A 20,128-nucleotide genomic window follows, 5' to 3' on the forward strand; every position below is an offset into this window, starting at 1 on the left:
AAACAGTGTGTGATTCAATTAACAATGATATATTTAGAAATAATTTATAGCAAAAAGGACATACATATATGTCATAAACGTTATTTTGGGGTAAAAATACGAATTTTTATTGAAAAATCCAGGAAAACTGGAAATATGCTTTAAATAATTAATTTGGCAGTACATCAATGAAACTTTTTGTGTTTTGGATTTGTATTAATGTTCCTTTTTAATTGTGTTATAAATATAAAAGGCATTATATGATAAACTATAAAATTGTGGTCCATAATTATAAAGTTCTAAATGCAAATTTCATAGAACATTACAAATTTTTCATTGAAAATTACAAATTTTTAATCGAAAATAACAAAAAAAATTCATTGAAACTATAAATCACTTGAATGCTTAAATTAAGAACTTGTCAATAAAAATAATGCTGTTATTTGTTACCTGTTAATTGAATTGTCTGCCTATAAAAAAAATTAAATAGTAAATCAAAGACAAAAAATATAAAACGTGTCCAAAATAAGATGTTCATTAAAAAAAATCCTGAAAAAATGTTAAATTAGTACTTTTAATTCTAGTTGCAAAACAAAATGAAAATATGTAATTATATTTTTTTAACGGCCAGTTATTCTAACTATATAGATACACACTGTATATTAAACAGAAGTTGGAGAGGTAAAAACAATATCAGCTACACATTCATGAAACAATGTCCATACTATAGTTCATATTAAAAGTGACATGTCTAGTTCTTTAACCTGTTTATATAACACTTTTTTGTGGTTTAAAATCATAGTCTTAGCCATTTCCCATACACGACAAAAGAAATTCTAAACTTCGTCCAAATCACTTTGTGTTACTATGCTGGAATTTGAACAGTTAATGCCACGACACTCGCCGCAACTAGCAGAATAGTCAATTCCATGTTCTCGACACGAACATCTTCTTGAATCACAGTTCTGTTTGCAGTTACATCGTATTACTTTCAGCAGTTTTTGTGGTGCCGGTGGTAATTAAGAGCAATTCTCTGTAATCACCAAAATATTTCGGCACACACTAAAATATTTTTGTTTTAAACCTTATTAGTTCAGTAGAGCCACATGAGCTTAGCAAAAAATATTACTTCACTTAGCCTCTTATGTTTACCGTTTCCATGGTAACAGGACTCAAAGTGGCAAAAAAGGGGTAAAATGAGGTGTTTATGTTCCGGACCATATGAGTATCTGGACCATACGCGTATGGTCATGACCATATGGGTATATACTCATATGGTCCGACCATACGCGTATGGTCGGACCGTACGCGTATGGTCGGGGTAATCAACACGTATACTTTTAAACTCTTCATTAGGTGTGACCCTTCTGATTGTTACGTCACTAAAATGTCATTTTATGTATATTAAAAAAAAAAATATTTAAAAAAAAAACAGTTTCGCACAGTTAATATTTCTTACTATTTGTAAGTACAATTATAAAAAAGATGCCAAAATTAAATGGACGTATTGTACAAGAAATTTTATTGTTTAAAATAGGTGACATCACCGGCAAGGATCATGATATTTTTTAAAGATCATGATATTTTTTAAGACATTTTAAAAGTAAAATATTAAAAGTGTATGTTTCTTTATTTTTTCTATTCTTTTTTTTTCTATACTTCTATTTAATCTTAATTATAAGACGGTAAAATAGCATTTAAGATCCATGAAATAGCCACTGTCTTTATCTAATTTGATCGGTGAAATTCATTTTACGATATTGGAGATCTAGAGTTTCTCAAAAACACCGTAGACACATCGGAATTGTCCGAGTCGATATCACTACACGCAGCCAAAACAAACAATCTCAGAAAAACTACATGTATGGTACCGTGTGAATTTCAGTTTAAGTATACAAAAGCATACACGAATACAATTAGCGATGAAAACTGAGATCAACTGACTGTGGCATCAATATTTAATGTTTATGTAGCTTTTGACATGTAAAATTAATACATTATTTTTGTAAACACATTTGTTTTTAAGATAAAGTTTATTGTATTATTTCTATTGTATATTTGAAAAAATACCTATATGGTCCAAATACTCATATGGTCCGGCCCGTTAATAACCAAACGAGTATAATACTCATATGGTCCGACCATACGCGTACGGTCGGACCATACGCGTATGGTCGGACCATATGAGTATACGCATATGGTCATGACCATACGCGTATGGTCCAAATACTCATATGGTCCGGAACATTTACAAATTATGATCAATTATGACTTATAAAAAGGAAATAATATAAATATTCAGACATTTATAACTTTTTTCAGTTCAAATAAAACAAATGAAAATTGTTTTCAGCAGTAAACTTTATTTTAAAAAAATCTATTTAACTTAAATAGGGTAAAAAGTGCAATAAAAGGGGGATTTTAGAGCCTTTTTTATCAAGTGTTGTAAAAAAAAATGCAGCCATTTCTTATATGGTTGATTATAAAAATAGAGAGAATGAATACAGGTTAAACAAGAAAAGAAAAAAAATCAGTGGGCAAATTGACTGTGTTGCAATAAATTGACCCTGTCCTCTATTTCCCTTATCAAATTATCTCCCTTTGCGGAGTTCTCTTGTAGAGAAACACATTAAAAACAGGAGGGAAAATGTAAACAAATGCAGACAACAAGTTTATTTTACGATTTTTTTCATGTTTTATATTCAAGCATAATGGGAAATGGATAAATATTTCAGTGATGTTAGCCTACACTTTTATATATGGTTAGGTTGGTATGATGTGCTCATATAATGAAAATATTGTCTGAACAATGGAACTATGTCTGAAGACAGTGTATAAAAAAACTTCGCTTGCCGTAAACTAGCTTGTTTAGCGTATTTATTCATACATGTATAATTTGTAATCTTCGATTTATAAAATTAGTGGCACAAAAGATTTCCTACGCAATTGTAATAAGTGCAGTGATGACAGGTTTTTTTGAAACCGCTTTCATTTGAAAGAGACATGCATAATTTTTTGTCAGAAATTTCTTTACTTGAATCTGACATCCCTTTCCATTGTACACCACAACTGAGGACCTGTGACATTCATAGAAATGTTATCATTCAAACAACTTACAAGAAATATAGATGGAAAAATTGTGGTGTGCCTTCAGTAAATGCTACAAAAGCTGGGGATCGACATGTTGCACCGAAGATGTTTCAAAGACTTGTTACAAAGACACAGATGTTTTCATTCCTATGGGAAAAGTAAGTAGATAATATTTACCTAAAAAAAAATTCTGTAAAAAAGATACAGTGATCATAATTGCACTTTAAGTGAACAAATGCAGCTGTCAGGTACCCCTCCAAAAATAAAAAATAAAACACAAAAAAACAGTAAACACAGAAAACACAAAAACAACAACAAACCTTACAGTTTAACCACTTGGCTTTAACACATCATGAATGTGAATTTCTTTAATACCCCAAGGCCTTTTTAAACTATTATTTTTTAATCTTGTTTTTGAGAGAGAAAAAAAATAACATAAATGCTGTTTCATGTCTCCTTACCATAATTGTAAGGTTTTGTACATGATAATCACATCATTTCATGCAAGTCCTTATGAAATAAAAAAAATTGTGGCAAGAAAATGAAGAATGATGCAAAATTGTGACTTTAAAGCCACAAACTGATGAGGGTTGTCAGAACATTCATGCCACTACTGACATCATTCTGGCTTCATTGCAACGCTATTTCAATCCATGACAAAAAGCACCGCAATGTTTCCATAAAGCAAACATATCATTTTCTCATTTCTCATTCTAAATATGCTAAAATGATGCCAGAATAAGCCAATTTATAATGTCACCATATGTTGCTTGAGCAATTATGATTTGAGTGAGGAATTGGGTGTTCAATTAATTATTGTGAAGACTTGTATGTAAATGTAGATTAACATGGTTTGAGTAAATGCATCATATTAAAGTTCAATCTCATGTAGTAAAATCAAGGAAATTGTCTTATCCTGATAGACCTGAAGAGCATTTTCAAAAAAGTTGTAATTTTCTCCAGGGACGAATTATCATGTAATGGGGCGAATTGGTACCTTCTGATACTTTGGTCGTCGTTTCCCTTCCCTTTCTTAATTTAACTGTCACTAAATTTTGAAGTGCATGCAGAAAGAAGTTTGGTCAATTGTGTCTTTGTTACCCTCTATAGTCACTTGAAAGTGTTATTTCACAGGTACTTGAGGACAGGACCCTATAGGAGCCTTGTGATGCCCCCCTCCCCCTTTTTTTTTTTTTTTTTTAATCGAGCAAAAATATCATTATTTTCGCTTATATTCAGCTCTCTGTATGCTATTTATCACTTCAAATGCAAGGAATACTATCAAATACCAGTTTCTAAAATTTGGGGTTTCTGATATATGTATAGGCGGAAAGGTAAGTCACTCAGGTTTGTTTACATTGAGGTACTGCTCGGGATATTTCTTGAAATTTTCTATTAAATTATGTCCTACCTGTTCCAATATCGTATTTCTTCTTCGCCATATATATTATCCTCACTGAAAACATACATAAATAATCAAAATACAGGTATAAAGTCCTCCTCTGGGACACTTTTCACTCGCGATTTGAATATTTTCAACCACATTTTAGTAGAAGCTACGGAAGTGACATCGCTAGCGACATCTGTGCGGTATTTTCAAAAGGGCGGTAACCATTTCACATGTTACCTATTCTGTAACTCCCTCCTAAATCAAGAGAACCATAATCACTCCCGATCGATCGATTTCCGAATGGCAATGACGACAACGGTAAAACGCGAGAATTCCGAATATATTTTAAGTAATTGTTTTGGCGCAAAATTATGAACTGAAAAAGAATGACAAATATAAATGAAATGTCAAATAAGTCTAATTTGTTCAACTGGATAATTGATAACATTGAGGAAGGGGCTATAGATGAATCAATTGATTTAATAGATATTAAAGAAAAAACTGCAGCTGAAGGGACATCAGTTGGAAATTTAATAAAACAAATATATAAAAATGTGAAGGTGAAAAATGCACGCAGCAAAAGTAACTGGTGCAAAATGACCAAACGTTACTTTGGTATAAAGTGGAAAATTAATACACCAGTTGTGCTAGATATAAGCACATTTGGAACACATATCCCCATTGATTTTGTCTTGTTATCAAAAACTTTAAGCTGTATAACTATAGGTCATTTTAACAAAACCATAATAAATGGATTGAAGGTGCTTACTGAAGCTCAGTTAAAATTGGACCAAACTTGGACTTTAATGGTTATGGGTAAAAAGATAGACCCTGTTAGCTTAGGGGTAGACAAAACATTTAATTTACCATCATGTTTTGAAATAATAAGACAGTTGCGTTATTGTAATGGTGTTGAGGAAGTTGATGAGTCAATGCAAAATAAAGACTTCTTAAAAGAGCATGTTTCAAAACTTTTTGATGAAAACTCAGAACAAATTAGATACAGGTCAAAATTATGTCAAAAGGTGCTCCCATTTAAAAAATCACACAAAGCATCAGCATCATGTGTGCATTGTAAATGTTTGGAAAAAGCAGTTATTGTTAAAAATTTTCAACTTGAAGAAACAACGAAAAAACCTTTGAATGAGAATTTAAATTCCACAAATGCAACTTGCATAAGATCAAATACAGATCAGGATGTAATACTATCTACAGAAGATAATAATGACATGTCAGAAATTCTAACAAAAATTTTCCCTGAATGTAGTGATAAAATGAAATTATTTTTAATGTCGCAGAAAATGGCAATTGAAAGAAACCCACATGGAAGGCGTTGGAACAGAGACATCGTTCGTCTGTGTCTAACATTATGGTGCAGAAGCCCTAAGGGGTATACAGAACTTAGAAATAGTCAGTTTGTCATCCTCCCTTCTGAGAAATTACTACAAAGATTTAAAAATACTGTAAATCAAGAAGCTGGAATAAATAATGATATGCTTCATTGGATGGCAAATGAGGCCAAGCTAAAAAATATACCACCCGAGGGTTATGAAGGTGGGCTCATTATTGATGAAATGTCGATTCAGCAAGATCTACAGTTAAAAAAGATAAATGGAAAAATAGAATTGATTGGATTTACTGAATTATCTCCAGAGTCAGTAGTTTTTGATAAATTGAAATCCAACAAGAACGAAAGAATTTTAGCGAGTCATGCACTTCAACTTGTATTCCTAGGGTCGACAGGTTTTCGGTTTCCTTTCGCACATTTTCCTGCAAGCACTGCATCTGGACATGAACTCTATTTATTAGTATGGCAATCTGTGAATAGGTTAATGAACTTTGGGTTTAAAATCATGTTTGTTAGCACTGATGGGGCACAGACTAATAGAGACCTCTTTAAGCTTTTAATGCCTGAATTTAGTTCTGCCAAACCAGTAACATGCTCCTTTAATAATATTTACAGTAATGATAAGATAAGTTTCATCATGGATGTTTCTCATGTTATTAAAAAAATTAGGAACAATATCTTAAAAAGTGGAAGTGAATCTCAATGTAAAAGACATATGAAGTTTGAAGGTAATTTTATTGAATGGAATCATTTCAAAAGGGCTTATTCATGGGATATTTCAACCCATCCCTTTCCAGTGCATCATAAATTGTCACAAGATCATTTTTATCTGACATCAGAGGCAAAAATGCGCAATCACTTAGCAGAAGATGTACTGAATGCTGATATGTATCATTTGATGAAGCTGTATCAACAAACTTTGGGAGAATCAGGCTCTATGTTAAATGCTACTGTCAAATTATTGTCAAATACAAGTGTTCTGATAGCAAATTTTAGGGATAATAGGGCTATAACTGACTTAAGTGATGACAGATTAAGACAGAACCATGATGTAATGGATTTTTTCATTAAATGGGAAAAAAGTATTCAATTGGACACAACTGTCAAGCAAAAAGAAATGTGTATGATATCTCACCAAACCAGGCAGGACATAGTTTCATGTATTTTAGGATTTGAAGAATATTGTCAGTATAGGTTAAAAAACAACAATGCCTCTGTTATCCCCAGTAGACTAAATAGTGACGTTATTGAGAACGTATTTTGCCAACAGCGCACTTTACATAGTGGCGCCAACACAAATCCTACATACCTTGGTTACTGTCATGCAATGAACTCCGTCATCTTGGGCCAAACAACAGTGTCAAGAAAATCAAATACTGGTGGTGATACAGCACAACCTCCAACACAACAAAATCAAGTAAAGGTATAAAATAAGTCACTTCCAATATATACATTATGTACACTTTATCTGTTTTCATGTAGTCCTGAAATTAAAAAGAAATGTCACAAATATAATGCATGCATAAAATAAATAAGAACAATTTCATTACTAGCTGCCATTTATTATGGCGCTTTTGTGTGATGAAAGGGAGAGTACTGTAAGTGATGAGATACATGTATAATTCAAATTTAGATTGAAAAAGTATATTCAATACTACAGAACAAATTACTCATACTGAACATGCTGAATTTAGTAGTTTGAATAAAAAAAAAGATGTGGTGTGATTGCCAATGAGACAACTCTTCACAAGAGACCAAATGACACAGAAATTAACAACTACATGTATAATATGTTACTATACTTCCTTCAACAATGAGCAAAGCCCATACGGCATAGTCAGCTATAAAAGGCAAGAAATGACAAATGTAAAACAATTCAAAAGACAAAACTAACGGCCTAATTTATGTACAAAAAAATATCAAAAAACCCATATGTAATACAGCAACAAATGACAACCACTGAATTACAGGCTCCTGACTTGGGACAGGCACATACAATGTACATACATAATGTGGCAGGGTTAATGGTTGAAGCTCAAAAGATCTTCTTATAATTTCAAAATAAGGTTTATTGAGATTTGTTTTCTTTAAAAGGTAATTATTGGTTTACTTTTATTATAAGAGTAAGGAGGAAAAAAATCACCCCCCCCCCCCCCCCAAACACACACACACACACATTTTCTGAAAAAAAGAATCAAGTTAATAAAATGAAAATTGTGTTAGATGTATTATAACATATATAGATGGTGAAGATTGGATCAATTGGACATCAGTGTTGAAATAATATTTTCTTTGCCAAAACATCTGTAATTTCTTCTTTCCTTTTCTTGGAGGAAATTGTAATTGTAATGTCTTTGCAAATTAGTAATAAGTCTTTTTTGTGAAAGAGCTGTCATTTAAAAAAACAACATTTTGGCTTGCTATATTTTTTAAAGAACCATACCCCTTTCCCTCCTATTGCAAAAAAAAATCCATTATTAACAGAAGCTTTTATTCAACCATCATTCTTAATTTGAGAGAAATTTCAAAATGAGTTTGTATTAAAAAAAGAAAACCCTCCAAATTATTTTCTCTAACCCCTCTTTTAACTTGGAATTATCTAGTTCCTTAACATAATCAAGTATACTTGCTTACTTTATTATAAGCACAAGGGACAAGTGAATGACCCGTCCTCCTCAGTCAAACATGCCCATTCTGCTTCATCCTCTAAATTAACACATTGCCGATGAAACCATAATGTGCAAACATCACAATTAATCCAATCTTCACCGTCTATATATGTTTTATTACATATAGCACAATTTTCATCCTCTATTGTCTCTTCTACTTTCTTGGTTTTTTTCCCTTTTCCTTTCCCCTTTCCTTTAGATTTTTTTTTTGCCATAATTTCTTGTCCTTTTTGTTTTAGTCAGTGTTGAAGGAGCAGTCCCAGACAAACTAGTTTCTGGTTCAGAAGAAACATGTAGAGAGCCAGAGGGCCCAATCATGTCATCATGCACTGATTGTTCAGAGACAGGCACAGACTGAGAGATCCCACTAGGTCCGGGCTGAGGTTCATAAGAATCAGGTATATTTAGAGTTTCAATACATGTATCACTATCTAATATTTTCTTTGCCAAAACATTGGTAATTTCTTCTTTCCTTTTCTGGGAGGAAATTTTAATTTTAATGTCTTTGCAAATTAGTAATAAGTCTTTTTTGGTGAAAGAGTAGTCATTTAAATATTTTGGATTCTGAAGAAGTTCTGATTTAAGACGCAAGAAGGATGACTGTTTATTGGTTGATTTGTCTTCGGTATAAAATTTCATGTCAAACTTTTTGATAGATTTCTTTCCCTTTTCAGTCACTTTTTTTCTCAATGCCTTTCCTTTTTCTATTTTTAAAAAAGCCAGAAAATCTCTTCTAAACTGACTCAAGCTTACTTTCAGAAACAAAGTCACAACTGACTGGAATAAAATGAGAAAGTTGTCAACAGCTGTTGCCATGGAATTAAGTAATGTGCGAATGTCATGGTCATTCTCACATTCATCCTCAGAAGAGGTGGTAACGGATGAGGTCACGCACATTAACCATGCCTCATATAACTCGTAGTCATCAAACAGTTGCTTTAAAGAATCATTATACAAATTTTTACCATATATGACTAAATTTTCATGGGTCAATTTTTGGCGGCATTGAATTTCAAGCTTTTGAAAAAAATCAAAAGCAGAGTCAGAAATATTTGTTAGTCCCTCACGCTGATTTTGTTTACGCTTAATTTCATCTAAACTAGTTTTATCAGTAGATACATCTACTAACTCACCAAAGGTACAGCACATTGAATTCAAAATGTTCATTTTATTTTGTAAATCTTTCAGTTCCTTTTCTTTACCTTTTGCAAATAATGAGTTTCTTATCTTCTGTGACAAATTGTGCTTTAATTTTGCAATCACATACCCACTGATATATCTAATTTTGCCCTTTCCAGCAGGATCTAACTCTTGAGTTAAAGATGGTTTAGGTAAGGGTTCAGGTGAAGTCAGATGCAGATGAGAAGATAAAGTTTCAAAAAACTTTCTTTCAATGTAAAATAATACAGATGTTAAAAGTCTATAAGCTGGACCTTTCAATTCTTGTAGTTCATACTTTTTAAGCAGAACAGAAGTGCTACATTCATATTCTTCTGAATTTATGTGTTTATTGAATTTAATAAAAAAATCATTCCTATGCTTCTGAGTGTATTTATCCTTATCTTCAGGGAAGCAGTTCAGCCCTATGTCATCAATAATTGATGCCTGCTGATCAAACCAATCATTGAATAAATTAAAGTTTTTAAGAATTAATTCTTTAAAATATAAGATCTGCTCTTCTGCAGGGGTATCCAAAAATTCTAATAAAACATTGTCAAAGGCCAGCTTTGAAGGGAGAGGATCAGTAGAGAATACTTTCTGGTTGTCATCAGTTAAAATTGTATCTAAAAATTCAAGTTTTTCTATTTCAGAATCTGAAAAATCTGAATCATTATCAAAATCAATAAAATCTTTCTCAAATGTTTTGCTGCATGCATCACTATCACTAGAAGCTGATTCAGTTTCTGAATATGAAAGTTTTTCAAGTTGAGTTTTATTTCGGCAACATGTTAAATCTTGGTTAAGCTCACCTACACTGAATGATTCATAAAAGTTCAATACATATCCTGGATGCTTTTTGCAAAGATGTTTTTTGAAATTGACTACTTTTAAACCATTTACAGACACTGCTCTTCCCACTGCGACACCTAATTGACCTGGTTGAACACTGTGTTGGCAATTTACTGTTACATTTTCTAAACTCATACCTTGGGCTTTATGAATTGTAAGTGCATAAGCTAATTTTAATGGCAGTTGAATGCGCTTTGCAATAATAATTTTCCCAACAGGATCATAAGTGGAAAAAATTTCTGCTCCAATATTTGCCGTAACTATTTTCTCACCAATTTTGAAATTAACATCAACAGATTTATTATGCAGTTGAACAGCAATACCACGAACACCATTCACTAAAACATCACTAAGATTTTTGATCAACATAACAGGACACCCTACCTTTAGCCCTAAATTCTTTGGCGCTAAAAACTTGTTTATATAGTGTGCAGAACCTTCATCTACTGAATGGTATGTTTGAAGCTCTCCTTGTATTTGATTTAGTTTATTATAATTGAACATATCAACGTCAATGTTTCTAGCAAAAAGTTGGACACTGCCTGCTTCATCCTGCAGAGGTCTATTTAATGATTGTAGAAATGCTACTGATTCATCTGAAGGATCCCCAACCTCTAATTCATTAATACATGTTATCAAATTATGTTCGTCTTGTCGGTGTACAATATGTAAATTGATCTTGTGGGGGAAATAACTCTCAAACCATGGTAAACGAAAACAGAGGTTGCCAGGGTCACCATACAGTTCATTTGAAACTGGTGGAAGCTGATAAAAATCTCCTACAAGAATAACTTGAATGTTTCCAAATATATCTGGAGAGTTCCTAATTTGCCTACACAAAACCTGGACCTGATTTAAAACTTTAGAGCTAACCATTGAAATCTCATCAATAATTAAAGTTTCAACAGATTCAATATTGGATTTGGCAACTGTGTATCTCTCATCTGTTCTAAGTAAATGAACAATTTCCTCTATTAAATACCTTCCGTCCCTTATTCCTGACCACTTGTGAAGTGTTTGTGCACCTAGGTTGCCGTAGTGTGTGGCAGCGATACCAGTTGAACACACGATAGAGACGTTTTTCTTTTGACTATATCTCATAAATTCAACAATTTTCTCAACAAGAAATGTCTTACCAGTGCCTGCTTGGCCTGAAATCAGTAAATTATGGCCATTAACGGCCAAATTGAATGCGAATTTCTGGTCTTCATCCATTATTGTTGTTGTTGTCTGTTGTTATAAAATTTCCCGCAAAATATATTCGGAATTCTCGCGTTTTACCGTTGTCGTCATTGCCATTCGGAAATCGATCGATCGGGAGTGATTATGGTTCTCTTGATTTAGGAGGGAGTTACAGAATAGGTAACATGTGAAATGGTTACCGCCCTTTTGAAAATACCGCACAGATGTCGCTAGCGATGTCACTTCCGTAGCTTCTACTAAAATGTGGTTGAAAATATTCAAATCGCGAGTGAAAAGTGTCCCAGAGGAGGACTTTATACCTGTATTTTGATTATTTATGTATGTTTTCAGTGAGGATAATATATATGGCGAAGAAGAAATACGATATTGGAACAGGTAGGACATAATTTAATAGAAAATTTCAAGAAATATCCCGAGCAGTACCTCAATGTAAACAAACCTGAGTGACTTACCTTTCCGCCTATACATATATCAGAAACCCCAAATTTTAGAAACTGGTATTTGATAGTATTCCTTGCATTTGAAGTGATAAATAGCATACAGAGAGCTGAATATAAGCGAAAATAATGATATTTTTGCTCGATTAAAAAAAAAAAAAAAAAGGGGGAGGGGGGCATCACAAGGCTCCTATAGGGTCCTGTCCTCAAGTACCTGTGTGTTATTTGTTTGAAAAAAAAATGTAGTATAATCACGAGTTTAGATTGCTAATTAGACAAAACACAACACCTTTGACTGAAGTGAGGGGGCTCCTGTTCGGATCATGGAAATTATGTTGGTGTTATTGAAGGTATGATCTGAGTGAGGTATGGATGTTGTATGTTGAAAGTTCATGAGTGACACATTTTAACTTTCCTTTCTTTTAACAAATGTTTAATGTGGGAACATTTAGTATTATATTAATTTTGTACTTATAGGAATAACCTCTGAGGATAGAAATTTACTTTCTGTAACAGAAAAAGTTATCATTATAACCCTGAGTGCACAAAAAATTCATAATGTAATTTAAAAAGGAGTTAAAACCTTTCCTCAGGGAATACTCACCACTATACATGTACGTATGTACCTGGTTAGACATTACTTGTCCTTAGTCACTAAGCATCATTTCAGCAACAAAACTGCAATATAGCTGTAATGTTGCCACAACTATGAATCTATGATGTGCCAGAAGGATTTATAAGGGCGGACGACCTTCTTTCATTAATGTTTACTTGAGATAGGTTTTAAAATTTATGTTTTTATGTACATACAAGTAAAAATAGTAAATACATGTAGTTCTGATAGTTTAATATACACAGAATGAGATCAATTGTTTATCTTTTTTTCTTTTAAATTACAGCATTTTGTAGAGTGTGTAGAGAAAAACTACTTGGAACTAACAGTATTGAACATGTTGAGGAGGTATGTCTTTTAATATACATGTATATATAATTTTCCCTGTACACATGTATACTCAATAGTCAATAGTGAGTTTATTAACTACATGTCAAACTTCTGTACTCTGAATTAGTAATTTTATAGAAATTTTGCTGTTTTGGGTTATTATCTTGAGTATCTTTATAGATAGAGATAAATAAAGGCAACAGTAGTATACCGCTGTTCAAAACTCATAAATCCATGGACAAAAAACAAAATCGGGACAACAAACCAAAACCGAGGGAAACGCATTAAATATAAGAGGAGAACAAAAACCTGAACTATAAACAACAATAATGTTCAGCAAAGTAAGATTTACAAATAAGTCAAATGAATGGAATGGTCAGTTGAGCCCTTTAGGAGTTATTGCCATTGATAGTCAATTTTTAACCATTTTAGTTAATCTTAGTAATCTTTTAGAAAAATCTTATCCTCTGAAACTACTGGGCCAAATTAAACAAAACTTAGCAACAACCATGTTTGGGGTATCTAGTTTAAAAAATGTGTCCAGTGCTCCAGCCATCTAACCAAGATGGCCGCCACTGCTAAAAATAAAACATAGGGGTAAAATGCAGTTTTGGGCTTATAACTCACAAGTCAAAGTACTCGGAGAAAATGTGACGGGGTTAAATTGTTTATCAGGTCAAGATCTATCTGCCATGAAATGTTTCAAATGAATTGGACAACCCGTTGTTAGGTTGCTGCCCCTGAATGGGTAATTTAATGAAATATTACCGTTTTTAGCTCACCTGGCCCGAAGTGCCAAGTGAGCTTTTCTCATCACCTAGCGTCCCTCGTCCGTCGTTCTCATCCGGCATGCATGTTCCTTATGAGGTGCTGACCAAGTGTTGTTACTTTGTAGCCGATCCATCATACAAGATGGCGACAAGCAGGGGACTTTTGAATGAAATTAAACATAGCCTGAATGTTCCTTTCCGTATGAGGTTGTGTTGTCACTTTTAGCCAAATTTATATTTTTTTTTATGATTTCAAAAACCCAAGTAGAATCAGGTGAGCGATACAGGCTCTTGAGAGCCTCTAGTTTGTTGTTAATTTGGATATTATTATAGATAGAGATAAACTATAAACAGCAATAATTTACAGCAATGTAAGACCTAACCAGATGCTCCGCAGGGCGTAGCTTTATACGACTGCAGAGGTTGAACCCTGAATGGTTGGGGCAAGTATGGACACAACATTCAAGCTGGATTCAGCTCTAAATTTGGATTATGATTAAATAGTTGAGTACATTTTTAGATTCAGCATATCAAAGAACCCAACCGATTCATTTTTTGTCAAAATCAAAGTAAGTTTAATTTTGGACCCTTTGGACCTTAATGTAGACCAATTTGAAAACGGGACCAAAAGTTAAGAATCTACATAGTATTACACAGTTTGATTCGGCATATCAAAGAACCCCAATTATTCAATTTTGATGAAATCAAACAAAGTTTAATTTTGGACCCTTTGGGTCCCTTATTCCTAAACTGTTGGGACCAAAACTCTAAAAAATCAATACCAAACTTCCTTTTATGGTCATAAACCTTGTGTTTAAATTTCATAGATTTCTATTTACTTATACTAACGTTATGGTGCAAAAACCAAGAAAAATGCTTTTTGGGGTCCCTTTTTGGCCCCTAATTCCTTAACTGTTGGGACCTAAACTCCCAAAATCAATACCAACCTTCCTTTTGTGGTCATAAACATTGTGTTTAAATTTCATTGATTTCTATTTACTTAAACTAAAGTTATTGTGCGAAAACCAAGAATAATTCTTATTTAGACCCTTTTTTTGGCCCCGAATTCCTAAAATGTTGAAACCAAAACTCCCAAAATCAATCCCAACCTTTCTTTTGTCTTTATAAACCTTGTGTCAAAATTTCATAGATTTCTATTAACTTAAACTACAGTTATAGTGCGTAAACCAAGAAAATGCTAATTTGGGCCCTTTTTGGCCCCTTATTCCTAAAATGTTGGGACCAAAACATTCAAAATCAATACCAACCTTTCTTTTGTGGTCATAAACCTTGTGTTAAAATTTCATAGATTTCTATTCACTTTTACTTAAGTTAGAGTGCGAAAACTAAAAGTATTCGGACGCCGACGACGACGCCAACGTGATAGCAATATACGACGAAATTTTTTTCAAATTGCGGTCGTATAATTCAAATTTTGCGGTCGTATAAAAATAAGTCAACATGAGCAAAATGGTCAGTTGACACCCTAAGGAGTTATTGTCCTTTAAAGTAAATTTTTAGCAATTTTCATAAAATTTGTAAATTTTAACTAAAATTATCCACTGAAACTACTGGGCCATATTCATTATAGATAGAGATAATTGTAAGCAGCAAGAACTTGTTCAGTACAAACACATCACCATCACCGAAATACAATTTTGTCATGAATCCATCTTCGTCCTTTGTTTTATATTCACATATAGACCAAGATGAGCGACACATGCTCTTTAGAGCCTCTAGTTTAAGTCACCTGGCCTTCTTTGATTTCATCTGGCACAAATTTTTTCAAAAAATTTCTGATGCGACTGGGCCAATTGGAACTAAACTACATGTATATATAGTAAATTTGTATTTCAAAGAAAATTTATTTTTACCTATTTATTTGAAACGTGTGTCTGGTCAGAAAGACAAGTTCCAGCATCATTGACTGCAAGACAAATCTATTTCGTTCTTGCCCAAAAACCACATACTGGTGGTTAATTTATGTTGAAGGTTGTGGAATGTACGGTCTCCTGTGCAAAAAAACACCACAGCATCAATACTCAAAACAAAGCTACCTCATTTGGAGACAATCCGTCTGTGAGAATGAAAGTCAGCACTGATAAATCATATTTATTATAAATAAGCACCAAGGTGCCATGGAGGCTGAATGCGAAGTAGAGTATCAATATTTCAAAAAGAATTGATGGAAAAGAGTAAGATAAAAACAATTTCTTATTTATGGCTTTTTCTGCTATGTGCTGGTTGGCAAAGAAAGGTATTGCTAACGAAAAATACTCTCAGCATAGGGCAAGAGCTTCTTTGCGTGACATCCTCACTACATTAGGCCTACAAACAAAAAAATCTTGTAGAAAAGGTCAAAGATGCAGATTCTTTTTCTGTCGTCTTGCTTGATGATTCTTCAGAACTATAGAGCAGATGACTTGTTAAGTTAACTTTTGGAATGGAAACTCTTGTGACATTAGCTTTCTTTTCATTGAAAATGTTCTAAAAACAATGCATCTTCTGTAAATGCAGAAAACTTGTACAACGTTGAAAAATCTAAACTTGAGTCATTAGGCCATGCTATCAGTAAGTTATCTGGTGTCAGCACAGACGGTGCATCAGAAATGGTTGGCAAAAAGGAGGGGCTTTTTAAATAATTGAAAGATGACAACCCTGCCCTTGTTGCCATCCATTGTGTTGTCACCGTCTTGCTTTGGCATGCATTGATACGAATGCAGATTTGCAGTGTATCAAGAAAATGGGGGACCATATGACGCACATCTGGAAAATATTCTATTACACTTCGGTCAAATTAGCAGCTGCAATGAAGGCCCAGACAGAAGTCTACAAGATGACCCTGTCTGAACCCGTTACTGACAAGGACAAAGCATGTCCAACCAGGTGGCTTTTATTTAATAATGCTATACAGAGTCTATATCAAGAGCTTGTTTCTGTTATATTCTTTGTAAGCACCAAACTCATTTGAAAATGTCATGTAACAGAACTTGTTCAAAATTTGTAAACATAATACGATCGTTGAAATAAATAATATTCATCATGTGTCACAGAAAATTCTGTGGTTGCTTTTGTAACAGCTTTGACACTTTTTGGTCTATTGTTGTGCCTAAATATGGTGATGACATATTATAAACAAAAATGCATTAAAACAAATTGATAAGTTATGTGAAGAGGTTATCGCCAAAAATTGACAAATTCCTTGTGTATTTTGAAGCCCACTTTACCATGTTTTAACAGCTTTGAGAGGTTCGATGCAGATTTTCGAGACGTAGCTAATATTTTGATAGAAGAGTTTACATATAATTATCATTTGAAATAATGTTTCACGCATTTTATTCTTTTCAGATGTCATATGCACATCAATGATCTGTATATCTTCTGTAAATGATGAATTCTGTATTTTCTCTTCAGACTATGCATGATGATGGACGTGGTTGCAGAGACAGAATCAGCAGACTAATGATGATGGACCTAGATTGCTTGCAGAGACAGAATCAGCAGACTCTTCTTTGAACTGTTCAACAAAGTTGGAGAGCAAACTTTATTGATTGTGGCGTACCAAAAATTTCAACTGCATCATTGTTTCTCATTGTATGTCGGTATTGTCTAAATGTTTGTACAATTTGTATTTCATGATCAGAATTAATTCAGAAGTCTTAAATTACAATTATTAATCGTAAATACTTTGTATTAAAAGAGGGACGAAAGACACCAAAGGGACAGTCAAACTCGTAAATCTAAAACAAACTGACAACGCCATGGCTAAAAATGAAAAAGACAAACAGAAAAACAATAGTACACATGACACAACATAGAAAACTAAAGAATAAACAACACGAACCCCACCAAAAACTAGGGGTGATCTCAGGTGCTCCGGAAGGGTAAGCAGATCCTGCTCCACATGCGGCACCCGTCGTGTTGCTTATGTGATTACAAATCCGGTAAATAGTCTAATTCGGTAGGTCAAATTCATGAAAGGGAAGGGGATTGTAGTTACGACGTAAGGAACACATCCGATATCATTTGTGAAACGGTTATTCCATAACGGTCAACCAACTCGTGATGGCGTCCGTAAAATTTACGAAGGGATGATTTCATCTTCACCATTTGGAACTCTTGGTTTAATAGCTTCCTTGTGAGCAGTAACCCTCTATCAAGAAAATCATGATAGGAAATGCAAGCACGGGAATATCGTATCAATTGGGAGATATATACCCCGTATGCAGGTGCTGCTGGAATGTTGCTACTTAGAAATGGAAAGTTCACAATAGGAAAGCTGAAATCATCTCTTTTGTCGTAAAGTTTTGTCTTCAACCGACCCTCATTGTCAATTTCTAGATGTAAGTCAAGATATGAAGCCGACTTAACTGTATCTGTAGTATCCTTTATCTCCAATTCGATGGGATAGATGCGATCCACATAGTCACCAAATTTTGAATTGTTTAGTGAAAGAACGTCATCTATATAGCGGAAAGTAGAGTTAAAGGATATTGCTAACTTCTTATCTTTCTTCCTAAGAAGTTCCTGCATGAAGTCAGCCTCATAATAATAAAGAAACAAGTCAGCAAGTAGAGGGGCACAGTTTGTTCCCATCGGTTTCAGAGAATTTTTTGTTTGAATCAGAATGGTTCTTTACAAAGTATGATTTATCCCTCCCTAAGACAAGATACTTGTATCTACGTTGGCCATTCTTTTTTATGAAGCAAAGTAATACCAACTCTTTTAATTTGTCTTTTAGTTTGGAATGTGGAAGACTTGTGTAAAGAGTAGAAAAGTCAAATGTTTTAATACTGTTACAAGATGAAAGAGAGTTACAATGTAGATTGTATGTACTCTAAAAGATCTTTGGAATTTTTAAGAATCCACATCTGATTCACGCCACCTCTAGAATAGGCAGTTTCACAATAACTTTGAAGCCCGTCTTTGATTGCTGATAAAATGGATGTTAATAATTTAGAAAGGGGTTTCGTGGAGCACTTGGAAGACCCAGCAATATACCGTTGTTTGTAAGGACACTTATGTAGTTTAGGTATCCAATACAGTGATGGAAGATCCAGTTCTTCATCTTTGGTTGAAATACCAAAGGAACAAAGAACAGACCTATGATTATCCAGGATTTCCTCTTTGGTAAGTGTCGTGAGGGTATATGTTGGGTTTCCAAGTGAATTGTCTATACCTAATTCGTTTATCAAGCAATTAATGTAATGACTTTTACAGATAAAAACGATGTTATTTGGGGCTTTGTTTGCGGGGACAACAACATATTCATCATGGAGGTCAGATAGGTGTTTAGCAACATTTGGATCTTTGAAGATTGACGTAGCATGGGCATTGATGGACCCATTCAGTTTCTTAATTCTGATTTGTATTAACGACCTCACTGCCTTAATCCATTCGGATAGAGTGTCTACGTCTTCCTTCTCGCGCTTAGCCCATTGCCTGGCATAATCCTCGACTGAATCCATCAAAATTTTAAAGTTGTGTTTCCAATTGATGGATTTAGGCTCACGATATTTCGGACCTTTCGATAACACGTTTCGTAGAGAAGTGTTATTAACAATGTTAAGGTCACCGGTAATAACGTGGCCAGCAGGATTATATGTGAATTGGGAACTAGCACAAGTGCAATCAGGAGGTTTAGACTTGAAGTCGTCAATATCGAGATCCTGCAAAACGCGTTTGTAATTGAAAATTTTAGTTGCAATAGGTTTGGTATAGGTATAAGAAATTATTGGTACAGACTGGTCTTTGAAATAAGGAGGTATTTTCGATTGAACTAATTTATGATGAAGGATATTGCCTAGGTTGACGCCATCGAGACCTTTGTTGGCAAAGGAAAGATTTAGAAAAGATCTTTTCTCTTTTTCATCTTTTCCAATGCGAACTGGCTTGAAAAGTCTGTGACTAGCAATATCCGAAATTATAGCTTGTAGTTTGTATTGGTTTGAATGAGGGTTTGTTACAGTGGATTCAAAACATAAATTGAACAGAGAATGAAGTTTTGAAAGGGGTAATGAATAAAGTTTCGTGCGAATGTGATGAATACCTAACGGTTTTTGTATGCATGGCAGCAAGTCATTAATAGAGACATCATGCAGAGAGGGTGATGTATAATGACGATGGCCATGACTACGTCTACGTCGAGGAGTCGAGTTGAAAATATTCATCACATTCACCGAGTTACACGAAGGACTAGATAGAATACCTATACCATCAATTTTGTCATTGCAGCCATACGGTGTTGCAGTTCCCAATTGTCTAATCCAGTAGTCTTCTTTTTGTCTAC

At 33.8% G+C, this 20,128-nt stretch overlaps 1 protein-coding gene across 1 annotated transcript; it reads left to right on the forward strand.

Moving 5' to 3' along the window:
* The first annotated feature begins 4,249 nt into the window (after positions 1-4,249).
* On the forward strand, positions 4,250-9,144 carry LOC134695680 (uncharacterized). Its single transcript, XM_063557026.1, has 2 exons — positions 4,250-7,230; positions 8,716-9,144. The coding sequence occupies exons 1-2, from the start codon at positions 4,846-4,848 to the stop codon at positions 8,746-8,748; spliced, it is 2,418 nt and encodes an 805-aa protein (XP_063413096.1). The 5' UTR covers positions 4,250-4,845; the 3' UTR covers positions 8,749-9,144.
* Positions 9,145-20,128: the final 10,984 nt, after the last annotated feature.

Source organism: Mytilus trossulus, chromosome 14 (genome assembly GCF_036588685.1).
Source record: "Mytilus trossulus isolate FHL-02 chromosome 14, PNRI_Mtr1.1.1.hap1, whole genome shotgun sequence".
NCBI lineage: Eukaryota > Metazoa > Mollusca > Bivalvia > Mytilida > Mytilidae > Mytilus > Mytilus trossulus.

What these genes read in the sequence shown, in the direction of transcription:
- LOC134695680 (XM_063557026.1), top strand. Translation starts at nt 4,846, where the DNA reads ATGACAAATATAAATGAAATGTCAAATAAGTCTAATTTGTTCAACTGG. An exon ending in CACAACAAAATCAAGTAAAG is followed by an intron (nt 7,231 to 8,715) that starts GTATAAAATAAG and finishes TTTTTGTTTTAG; the next exon opens with TCAGTGTTGAAGGAGCAGTC.